The sequence below is a fragment of the Oncorhynchus clarkii genome, chromosome 20 (genome assembly GCF_045791955.1).
Source record: "Oncorhynchus clarkii lewisi isolate Uvic-CL-2024 chromosome 20, UVic_Ocla_1.0, whole genome shotgun sequence".
In the NCBI taxonomy this organism is placed as follows: domain Eukaryota; kingdom Metazoa; phylum Chordata; class Actinopteri; order Salmoniformes; family Salmonidae; genus Oncorhynchus; species Oncorhynchus clarkii.
Genome location: NC_092166.1, coordinates 59251226 through 59264050, shown reverse-complemented (window position 1 = coordinate 59264050; position 12825 = coordinate 59251226). Strand labels below are relative to the sequence as shown.

General features: G+C 42.2%; 1 protein-coding gene across 1 annotated transcript in view; it reads right to left on the bottom strand.

Annotated features, from left to right (window-relative positions):
- Positions 1 to 12825, bottom strand: part of LOC139375611 (glutamate receptor ionotropic, NMDA 2C-like) — a 96301-nt gene that overhangs the window by 36499 nt on the left and 46977 nt on the right. Inside the window, exon 8 of the mRNA XM_071117402.1 lies at positions 3213 to 3424. Within this exon, the coding sequence (XP_070973503.1) occupies positions 3213 to 3424 (212 nt within the window). The remainder of the gene's footprint in view (positions 1 to 3212; positions 3425 to 12825) is intronic.

Sequence of the window (12825 nt, the reverse complement as noted above, 5' to 3'; positions counted from 1 at the left end):
TATTTCAAACTTTTTAACAAATCAAAAACTGAAAAATTGGGCGTGCAAAATTATTCAGCCCCTTTACTTTGAGTGCAGCAAACTCTCTCCAGAAGTTCAGTGAGGATCTCTGAATGATCCAATGTTGACCTAAATGACTAATGATGATAAATACAATCCACCTGTGTGTAATCAAGTCTCCGTATAAATGCACCTGCACTGTGATAGTCTCAGAGGTCCGTTAAAAGCGCAGAGAGCATCATGAAGAACAAGGAACACACCAGGCAGGTCCGAGATACTGTTGTGAAGAAGTTTAAAGCCGGATTTGGATACAAAAAGATTTCCCAAGCTTTAAACATCCCAAGGAGCCCTGTGCAAGCGATAATATTGAAATGGAAGGAGTATCAGACCACTGCAAATCTACCAAGACCTGGCCGTCCCTCTAAACTTTCAGCTCATACAAGGAGAAGACTGATCAGAGATGCAGCCAAGAGGCCCATGATCACTCTGGATGAACTGCAGAGATCTACAGCTGAGGTGGGAGACTCTGTCCATAGGACAACAATCAGTCGTATATTGCACAAATCTGGCCTTTATGGAAGAGTGGCAAGAAGAAAGCCATTTCTTAAAGATATCCATAAAAAGTGTAGTTTAAAGTTTGCCACAAGCCACCTGGGAGACACACCAAACATGTGGAAGAAGGTGCTCTGGTCAGATGAAACCAAAATTGAACTTTTTGGCAACAATGCAAAACTTTATGTTTGGCGTAAAAGCAACACAGCTCATCACACTGAACACACCATCCCCACTGTCAAACATGGTGGTGGCAGCATCATGGTTTGGGCCTGCTTTTCTTCAGCAGGGACAGGGAAGATGGTTAAAATTGATGGGAAGATGGATGGAGCCAAATACAGGACCATTCTGGAAGAAAACCTGATGGAGTCTGCAAAAGACCTGAGACTGGGATGGAGATTTGTCTTCCAACAAGACAATGATCCAAAACATAAAGCAAAATCTACAATGGAATGGTTCAAAAATAAACATATCCAGGTGTTAGAATGGCCAAGTCAAAGTCCAGACCTGAATCCAATCGAGAATCTGTGGAAAGAACTGAAAACTGCTGTTCACAAATGCTCTCCATCCAACCTCACTGAGCTCGAGCTGTTTTGCAAGGAGGAATGGGAATAAATGTCAGTCTCTCGATGTGCAAAACTGATAGAGACATACCCCAAGCGACTTACAGCTGTAATCGCAGCAAAAGGTGGCGCTACAAAGTATTAACTTAAGTGGGCTGAATAATTTTGCACGCCCAATTTTTCAGTTTTTGATTTGTTAAAAAAGTTTAAAATATCCAATAAATGTCGTTCCACTTCATGATTGTGTCCCACTTGTTGTTGATTCTTCACAAAAAAATACAGTTTTATATCTTTATGTTTGAAGCCTGAAATGTGGCAAAAGGTCGCAAAGTTCAAGGGGGCCGAATACTTTCTCAAGGCACTGTATATGCCAGCGTTGGCAGATAAATCTTCTTTACAGCCAATCAATGTGCCATCGCGCACAACTACTCTCCCCACACATCTCTCCACTATTAATATACTGGGCCGATAATTGATCTGCTGACTCGTGTGAATGTCTAAGGGATGCACAGCGGGTATGTAACAAGTGTGTAAATGTTTGGCCCCTGGTGTGTCATTGTTGTGTTATGGGTTGGCTCCTATTAGTAATCCGTTTCACTCCAGGTGTGTTCATGCACGTGGTTTGATCACACAGCTGCTATGTGCTCTGACAACAGTGCATCATAGTGTATGCATGTATGTTTGTGTGTTTTAAATGTATAAAAGTATCCCGGTCTCAAAATCTAGCTTCCAGTATGTGTTTACCAGATGCCCCTTTGCCAAATACATTTAACTCAGTTTTTCACAATTCCTGACATTTAATTCAAGTAAAAATGATCTGTCGTAGGTCAGTTAGGATCTCCACTTTATTTTAAGAATGTGAAATGTCAGAATAATTAGTAGAGAGAATGATTTATTTCAGCTTGTATTTCTTTCATCACATTCCCAGTGGGTCAGAAGTTTACATACACTCAATTAGTATTTGGTAGCACTGCCTTTAAAATGTTTAACTTGGGTCAAACATTTTGGATAGCCTTCCACAAGCTTCCCACAATACGTTGGGTGAATTTTGGCCCATTCCTCATGACAGAGCTGGTGTAACTGAGTCAGGTTTGTAGGCCTGCTTGCTCGCACACGCTTTTTCAGTTCTGCCCACAAATTTTTGAGAGGATTGAGGTCAGGATTTTGTGATGGCCACTCCAATACTTTGACTTTGTTGTCCTTAAGCCATTTTGCTACAACTTTGGAAGTATGCTTGTGGTCATTGTCCATTTGGAAGATCCATTTGCGACCAAGCTTTAACTTCCTGACTGATGTCTTGAGAAGTTGCTTCAATATGTCCAAATAATATTCCTTCCTCATGCTATCTATTTTGTGAAGTGCACCAGTCCCTCATGCAGCAAAGCACCCCCATAACATGATGCTACCACCCCCGTGCTTCACGGTTGGGATGGTGTTCTTCGGCTTGCAAGCCTCCCCCTTTTTCCTCCAAACATAACAATGGTCATTATGGCCAAACAGTTCTATTTTTGTTTCATCAGACCAGAGAACACTTCTCCCAAAAGTATGATCTTTGTCCCCATGTGCAGTTGCAAACCGTAGTCTGTCTTTTTTTATTGGAACAGTGGCTTCCATGCTGAGCGGCCTTTCAGGTTATTCGATATAGGACTCATTTTACTGTGGATATAGATACTTTTGTATCTGTTTACACCAGCCTCCACAGGTACACTTCCAATTGACTCAAATTATGTCAATTAGTCTATCAGAAGCTTCTAAAGCCATGACATAATTTTCTGGAATTTTCCAAGCTGTTTAAAGGCACAGTCAATTTAGTGTATGTAAACGTCTGACCCACTGGAATTGTGATGCAGTGAATTATAAGTGAAATAATCTGTATGTAAACAATTGTTGGAAGAATCACTTGTATCATGCACAAAGTAGATTTCCTAACCAACTTACCAAAACTATAGTTTGATAACAAGAAATTTGTGGAGTGGTTGAAAAACAAGTTTTATTGACTCCAACCTAAGTGCATGTAAACTTCCGACTTCAACTTTATGTGCAGCCATCTGTATACATTTGCAATTTGCATGTTGTTGTTGGTGCGTGCGTGTGTACCTCTCGGTGCGGTTGGACTGGCGTCGGCAAGGCACGGTGTTGCGTACGCAGGTGCCCGTGTCGGGGTCCACGTTTTCTACGATGACAAAGGGCCTCTCCTCCAGAGTGGCTACCGTCAGGTGGCGGTCATCTGATACCGTCTCCAGAAAACTGCCATAGCGAGGCCACACCGGGTAACGCACCTGGAGGATACCCCGCTCTAATGTACCCACCTGGGAGGGGTGGGAGAGAGAGAGAGAGTGTAGGAAGGGAGAGGGAGAGAAAGAGTACATGAAAGTGGATTAAACACACTCAGGGCTGTAGATCTGAGAGAGGCTGATCCAAGTAATCCAATGGATTGTGACTCTAAGCAGAGCCCCAGAGGACCCAGTGATCCCCGTTAAGAACCTGTCCTCGCTTAACCCTACTGGGGCTCCATTTATCACTCAGGCTTCTTTCCCTGGAGCTTCCAACTCCATCCCTCCAGTCATAAATCATAGTGCCTCTTCTTTTATATGCAGATGACATTGTACTGATCTCTGAAAGTGAAGATAAGCTTCAAGAAATGTTTTATATTGTTTTTAACTGGTGTGGACAATTGAATCTGAATATCAATGTGGACAAAACTAAGGTAGTACACTATTGGAATTCAGCAGTGACTAGAACACTGCTGTGCTCCAGGCCACAGTAGATATGATCAGTGAGTACAAGTACATGGGATTGATTATCAAAGACTTTGTGGATCACAATGTACATATCTAACCATGCGAATTGTGCCCTTGGTGCCATCATTGCAAAGTACAAAGCCATGGGTGGCTACCATTTAAATGTTTCACTAAACTGTTTGATTCATTGGTGCTACATACCGTATTTGTACTTATGCTGCAGGAGTATGGGGGCACAGAAATTCTTTTTTTTTGTGTAAATGCTGATTTTACCTTGGTGTGGATAAATACACGACAAATCCTGTTATTCAAGGTGCTGTATGGGTTGGAAAATATGGCATCGTCAGTTGCTATGTTTTTTTTAAATGGCAGTGATTTTGCATCATGCATCAGCCAAAATGGAAATTGTAACGGTCTTGATGAAAATAATAAACTATGTGACATGTTAACAGATAACAATAATATGCCGTGCCTCTACTTTATCCACATTGTGTTGTGTTACAGCCTGAATTTAAAATTAATTGAATTGAGATTTTGTGTCACACACACAATACTCCATAATGTCAAAGTGGAATTATGTTTTACAAGTTAATTCAAAATGAAAAGCTAAAATGTATTGAGTCAATAAGTATTCAAACCCTTTGTTAGGGCAAGCCTAAATACGTTCAGGAGTAAATATTTGCCAATCAAGTCACATAAGTTGCATAGAATCACTCTGTGTGCAATAATAGTGTTTAACATCATTTTGTTATGACTACCTCATCTTTGTACCCCACACATACAATGGTCCCTCAGTTGAGCAGTGTATTTCAAACACAGATTCAATCACAAAGTCCAGGGAGAGAAAAAAAGCAGACATTGAATATCCCTTTGAGCATGGTGAAAATATTAGTTACACTTTGGATGGTGTATCAATATACCCAGTCACAACAAAGATACAGGTTTCTTTCCTAACTCAGTTGCCGGAGAGGAAGGAAACCGCTCAGGGATTTCACCACCAGGCCAATGGTGACTTTAAAACAATGACAGGGTTTAATGGCTGTGATGGGAGAAAACTGAGGATGGATCAACGACATAGTAGTTACTCCACAATACTAACCTAAACAATGGAGTGAATTGAAGGAAGCTTGTACAAAATAGAAATACTCCAAAACATGCAAAGACAATGTGGCAACGAAACAATCTTTATGTCCTGAAAAAAAAACATTATGTTTGGGGCAAAAACAACACATTGCTGAGTACCACTCTTCATATTTTCAAACATGGTGGGGGCTGCATCATGTTATGGGTATGCTTGTCATTGGCAAGGACTAGGGAGGTTTTAGGGTATAAAAAAACAGAATAGAGCTTAACACAGGAAAACTGATTTCCGTCAGACACTAGGTGACAAATTCACCTTTCAGAATTTTTATTTCACCTTTATTAAACTAGGCAAGTCAGTTAAGACCAAATGCTTCTTTACTATGACAGCATACCAAAACACAAAGGGCCTTCTGCAGGGCAGGGGGCCTGGGATTCAAAATTAAAAATTAAAAAATATGTAAAAATAGGACAAAACACATATCACAACAAGAGAGACAACACAACACTACCTAAGACAACAACATTGCAAGGCAGCAACACATGACAACACAGCATGGTATCAACACAACAACATCTGTCAGTAGGAGTGTCCATGATTGAGTCTTTGAATGAAGTGATTGAGATAAAACTGTCCAGTTTGAGTGTTTGTTGTAGCTCGTTCCAGTTGATAGCTGCAGCAAACTGAAAAGAGGAGCAACCCAGGGATTTGTGTGTGCTCTCGGGACCTTTAACAGAATGTGACTGGCAGAACGGGTGTTGTATGTGGAGGATGAGGGTTTTATAAATACGACAGGTATACAGAGATAACCAGTTTACAGAGGAGTATAGAGTGCAGTGATGTGTCCTATAAGGAGCATTGGTGGCAAATCTGATAGCCGAATGGTAAAGAACATCTAGCCGCTCGAGAGCACCCTTACCTGCCGATCTATAAATTATGTCGCCGTAATCCAGCATGGGTAGGCTGGTCATCTGAATCAGGGTTAGTTTGGCAGCTAGGGTGAAAGAGGAGCGATTACAAAAGAGGAAACCAAGTCCAGATTTTACTTTAGCCTGCAGCTTTGATATGTGCTGAGAGAAGGACAGTTCACCGTCTAGCCCTACTCCCAAGTACTTGTATGAGGTGACTAGTTCAAGCTATAAACCCTCAGAGGTAGTAATAACACCTGTGGGAAGAGGGGCATTCTTCTTACCAAACCACATGACCTTTGTTTTGGAAGTGTTCAGAACAAGGTTATGGGTAGAGAAAGCTTGTTGTACACTAAGAAAGCATTGTTGTAGAGTATTTAACACAAAATCTGGGGAGGGGCCAGCTGAGTATAAGACTGTATTATCTGCATTTAATGGATGAGAGAGCTTCCTACTGCCTGAGCTATGTTGTTGATGTAAATTGAGAAGAGCATGGGGCCAAGGATTGAGCCTTGGGGTACTCCCTTGGTGACAGCCAGTGGCTGAGACAACATATTTTCTGACTTTATACACTGCACTCTTTGAGAGAGGTAGTTAGAAAACCAGGCCAAAGACCCCTCAGAGACACCAATACTCCTTAGCCGGCCCACAAGAATGGAATGGTCAACCATATAAAAAGCTTTGGCCAAGTCAATAAAAATAGCAGCACAATATTGCTTATAATCAAGGGCAATGGTGACATCATTGAGGACCTTTAAGGTTGCAGTGACACATCCATAATCTGAGCGGAAACCAGATTGCAGACCCAAGAGTATGCTATTGACATCAAGAAAGCCAGTCAGTTCATTATTGACAAGTTTTTCCAACACTTTGGATAAACAGGGCATATTATAAATTGGTTGCTTGATCTCAACCTTTAAATAAAGGGTGAACTGTGGCTGCCTTCCAAGCAATGGGAACCTCCCTAGAAAGGAGAGACAGGTTAAAACGGTTGGAGATAGGCTTGGCGATTATAGGGGCAGCAAACTTAAAGAAGAAAGGGTCTAAACCATCTGACCCAGATGTTTTTTGGGGGTCAAGTTTAAGGAGCTCCTTTAGCACCTCAGACTCAGTGACTACCTGCAGGGAGAAACTTTGTAGCGGGCAGGGGAAAAAGAAGGAGAAGCATCAGTGTCACGACTTCCACCGAAGTTGGCCCCCCTGCCTGTTCGGGCGGTGCTCGGCGGTCGTCGTCACCGGCCTACTAGCCGCAACCAATCCCTTTTTCGTTGTCTGTTTGTTTTGTCTTATTAGTTGCACCTGTCTATTTGTGTGCTTGATTGGCTTCCTTATTTATAATACGTTTACCCGCCCTTGTTTCATGCGGGATTACTCATATGTTACGTTTGTATGTTTTTTTGGTGTTCGTGCTCTGGACCTGGTACCCTGTTGTGTTGGCATTTTCCGCGCCCTGTTTTGTTCGGCATTATTTTCTGTGCGATATTAAAAGTGCACGTCTTCCTGTGGAACTATATGCTCTCTGCGCCTGATTCTTCCCTCACGCACCAAGTTACCCGTGACAATCAGGGATAGTCACATTAGAAGGGGTGGGAGATGAGGAAATGCTGGATGGGCAAGGAGGCATGGCTTAGTCAAATAGGAATCCTGACTTAATTAATCAATCTGGTTAGGGATAGGGTCTAGATTCCTGAATTTCCGGCTGACTGACGTGCCCAAAGTAAACTGCCTGTTACTCAGGCCCAGAAGCCAGGATATGCATATAATTGGTAGCATTGGATATATAACACATTGAAGTTTCTAAAACTGTTACAATAATGTCTGAGACTATAATAGAATTGACATGGCAGAAGAAAAACCAACCAGAGATGTTTTATTATTTAGGTCCCATTATTTAGGTCCTACAGTGGAAAGCTATGGATCTTATGTAATTCCGTCTCCCAGATTGCAATTCCTATGGCTTCCACTATATGTCAACCATCTTTATTCAATGTTTCAGGCTTGTTTTTAAAAAAACAAGCAAGAATTTTGAGTTTTGGAGAGGAGAGCACCGGAACATTATCAGTCATTCGGCGCACAAGGGTAATTTTGCTTTCCTATTGAACATACTTCTTTCCGTATGAAATATTATAGTTTATTTACATCTTAGAGTGCCTGAAGATTAAATAGTGGTGATTAAAGAGCTCAGCCATGTGCTTCTTGTCAGTAACAACCACATCATCAACATTAAGGGACATGGGCAGCTGTGAGGAGGAGGGTTTATTCTCCAAGTCTTTAACCGTTTTCCAGAACTTCTTGGGTTTAGACCCTCAGAGAGAGAACTGCTCCATAAAGTAACTAACTTTGGCCTTCTGGGTAGCCTGAATGCACTTATTTCTCATTTGCTTGAATGATAGCCAGTCAGCCTGAGCCTTTTGTCGAGCCTTTCGCCAAATGCAATTCTTGAAGTGGAGTAACTCTGCAAGATCATGGCCGCACCAAGGGCTGAACCTGTTTTTAATTCTCATTTTCTTTATGGGGGGCGTGTTTGTTAACAATACCGCTGAAAAAATGTTTAAAAGAAGGTCCAAGTGTCTTCAAGCTGATTCTATGCCATTTTACAGAGGCCAGTTTGTCACGTATACTCCCTCTCTGGCCTCTAGGTCATCAGGCTGCTGATTATCCCGCACAACTGTCACCATCGTCTCGCGCACCTGCACCTCTGGACACTCACCTGGACTCCATCAACTCCTTGATTGTCTTCCCTAGAACTGTCACTCCCCTTGGTTCTTTCCTCAGGTGTTATTGACTCTGTTTTCATGTTGGTGCGTTGTTTGTGTTACGTGTTTATTGTTAATTATATTTATTAAAACACTCACTCCCTGAACTTTCTTCCTGATTCTCAGTGCACTTGTTACACAGTTCATGAAGAAAGGCTTGCTTATTAAATTTTTTTAGCAAGCGTAGGCCGATACTGATGGAGGACGATAGCACTCAGCAACAGTCAACAAGAGCTATTTGAAAGTTTAGTGCTTAAAACCAGCAAATCAAATTGTTTGGGGACAGACTTGGTGGAGACAACCGAGTGCTGAAGGGGATCTTTGGTAAAGATTGTCACTCCCCCACCTTTGGAAGATCTGTCTTGCCGATAAAGGTTATAACCAGAAAGGTTAACATCAGTATTCAAAACACTCTTCCTGAACCACGTCTCAGTAATGACCAACACATCTGGATTGGAGCTGTGAACCCACACTTTCAATTGATCCATTTTACGTAATAAGTTTCCAGTGTTAACGTGCAGAAAACCCAGGCTTTTACGAAATCAGAAATCAGTGAAGCAGATATCAGAGCACAAGTCAGAATTGGGGCTAGCAACAGTAGGTGGGCCAGGGTGTAAATGCACATTTCCAGCTATCATCAACTGTAATACAATCAAGGCACGACAGAGTACAGGGAGAGCTCTGCAGTGCTGATTTATGATATCTGAATGTGCATCAGATGGCAACAAGATCATATTGTACAGCAATTTCATCAGGTAACATGAATACAAAGCCGGCAAGAGGTGGTTAGAATAGGATGGGAGGCAAAAAGTTTGTGTAACCAATCGAGAGTCCTGAGTGTGGGAACAAACATAGTCTGTCCCACAGTTGGGTAAAGAAGGTTGTAGTCAACAAAGTATGCAGGAGTCATGAGGCAAATAGCAAAATAGCAAAATGCACAAGAAAGAAATGTAATATATAACGAATAGACTTGGGCTAGCCATTGTAAGTTCATAGTTACTCGCCCCAACAGTGCGTGTGGGCAGGGCAGACGGCAAACAGATGGCCAGGTGGAATCCAAGCAGCAGTGCAGCAGGCAATGGGAGTAGGTGTCACACACACTTGGGATAAGCTTTTATTTCTAGAGGCAGATTTCTTGTAGAAAATGCCAGGGAATGGTCTTTGAACAGCAGGAGGGGGGTTCAGAAGACTCTTCAAAGACTCCTGACACTTGTTGGGCCCAAAGACTGTTTACGTCACAATTTAGTGCTAATTGAATTTGTATTTGGTCTGTCCTTGCAAGCCTCGGAGCATTAACTCAGCATGCAGTCCCCATAAGGTAAAATATATCACTGTAATGCACTTGATTATTTAAAAAAACGTTTTTTATTTTTCTTCTAGGCTTTCAAAATAGCATCAGACCAAACACTACTCACTCAGTTCCAGGTTGGAATGGTGTCCTCGGGTCTCTGCTGTTTGTTTGCTAGAGCACCCTTCGAATAGCTTGGAAAAAGAAAACCTTGAAAGCAGTAATCTCTGCTTTAGGTAATTAGACAATTAGTAATAATTAGGTTATGAGTTTGGAGTTTTGCTCTGGAGCGAAGGCCAAGCCGTGGAGGGTGGGTAGCATCCTGCATACAGTTGAAGTTGGAAGTTTGCATACACCATAGCCAAATACATTTAAACTCAGTCTAGTAAAAATTCCCTGTCTTAGGTCAGTTAGGATTGCCACTTTATTTTAAGAATGTGATATGTCAGAACAATAGTAGAGAGAATAATTTATTTAAGCTTTTACTTCTTTCATCACATTCCCAGTGGGTCAGAAGTTTACATACACTCAATTAGTATTTGTTAGCATTGCCTTTAAATTGTTTAACTTGGGTCAAATGTTTCGGGTTGCCTTCCACAAGCTTCCCACAATAAGTTGGGTGAATTTTGGCCCATTCATCCTGACAGAGCTGGTGTAACTGAGTTAGGTTTGTAGGCCTCTTTGCTCACACACGCTTTTTCAGTTCTGCCAACAAATTTTCTCTAGGATTGAGGTCAGTGCTTTGTGATGGCCACTCCAATACCTTGACTTTGTTGTCCTTTTAGGGCTGCTGTCCCTGTACAGGGACCAACATCAGCGGAAATTTCAGAGTGACAACTAATAGTACTCGATACAACTCAAACTTTCATTAAAACACACATGCAGGGTACTCAATTAAAGCTACACTCGTTGTGAATCTAGCCAACATGTCAGATTTTTAAAATGCTTTTCGGCGAAAGCATGAGAAGCTATTATCTGATAGCATGCAACCCCCGAAATATCCAAAGGGGACGTAAACAAAATAATTAGCGTAGCCGGCGCTACACAAAACGCAGAAATAAAATATAAAACATGCATTACCTTTGACGAGCTTCTGTGTTGGCACTCCTATGTGTCCCATAAACATCACAATTGGGTCTTTTTTTCGATTAAATCCGTCCATGTATACCCAAAATGTCCATTTATGAAGCCCGTCTGATCCATGAAAAAGCACCGTTCCAAAACGCAACGTCATAACATAACTTCCTCCGGTGTACTCGACGACAGGAAGTGCCTATTTCTCATTTCACCAAGGATAAACTTCAATCTAAATGCCAGTACTGGCGACATCGTGTGGAATCTGTAGGCATTGTAAACTGGGCCCTATCTATTTCCCTTGCCATAGACAATACAGAGACTGGCGGAGTGATATTTTTTTTGTGTTTTTTGTGAACAGTTTTCCTTGGGATTCTGCCTCCTACACACGTTCTGTTATAGTCACAGACATGATTTAACCAGTTTTATAAAATTCAGAGTGTTTTCTATCCACACATACTAATCCTATGCATATACTATATTCCTGGCATGAGTAGCAGGACGTTGAAATTTTGCGCGATTTTTAACAAAAAGCTGCGAAAATTCGCAGCCTCTTTAACAGGTTTTAAGCCATTTTGACACAACTTTGGAAGTGTGCTTGGGGTCATTGTCCATTTGGAAGACCCATTTGCGACCAAACTTTAACTTCCTGACTGATGTCTTGACATGTTACTTCAACATATCCAATTCTCCAACTATTTTCCATGATGCCATCTATTTTGTGAAGTGCACCAGTCCCTCGTGCAGCAAAGCACCACCACAACATGATGCTCCCACCCCGTGTTTCACGGTTGGGATGGTGTTCTTCAGCTTGCAAGCCTCCCCCTTTCTCCTCCAAACACAACGATGGTCATTATGGTCAAACAGTTCTATTTTTGTTTCATCAGACCAGAGGACATTTCTCCAAAAAAGTATGATCTTTGTCCCCATGTGCAGTTGCAAACCGTAGTCTGGCTTTTTTATGGCGGTTTTGGAGCAGTGGCTTCTTCCTTGCTGAGCGGCCTTTCAGGTTATGTCGATATAGGACTCATTTTACTGTGGATATAGATACTTTTACTCCAGCATCTTCACAAGGTCCTTTGCTGTTGTTCTGGGATTGATATGCACTTTTCGCACCAAAGTACGTTAATCTCTAGGAGACAGAATGAGTCTCCTTCCTGAGCGGCATGACGGCTGCGTGGTCCCATGTTATTTATACTTGCGTACTATTGTTTGTACAGATGAACGTGGTACCTTCAGGCATTTGGAAATTGCTCCCAAGAATTAACCAGACTTGTGGAGGTCTACAATTTTTTTTCTGAGGTCTTGGCTGATTTATTTTGATTTTCCCATGATGTCAAGCAAAGATGCACTGAGTTTGAAGATAGGCCTTGAAATACATCACCAGGTACACCTCCAATTAACTCAAATGATGTCAATTCTCGACCCGCTCCACTGCAGCCTCGTCGATGTGAATGGCCTTCCTTTTCCTGTAGTCCATGATCCGCATCCTTTGTCTTGCTCACGTTGAGGGAGAGGTTGTTGTTCTGGCATCACACAGCCAGGTCTCTGACCTCCTCCCTATAGGCTGTCTCATCGGTCCTCAAGCCTACCACTGTTGTGTCATCAGCCAACCTAATGATGGTGTTGGATGTCGTGCTTGGCCACGCAGTCGTGGGTGAACAGGGAGTACATGAGGGTACTAAGCACACACCCCTGAGGGGCCCCCACGTTGAGGATCAGCGTGGAAGATGTGTTGTTACCTACTCTTACCACCTGGGTGCGGCCCGTCAGGAAGTCCAGGATCCAGTTGCAGAGGGAGGTGTTTAGTGCCAGGGTCCTTAGCTTAGTGATAGCTTTGTGTGCACTATAGTGTAGAACGC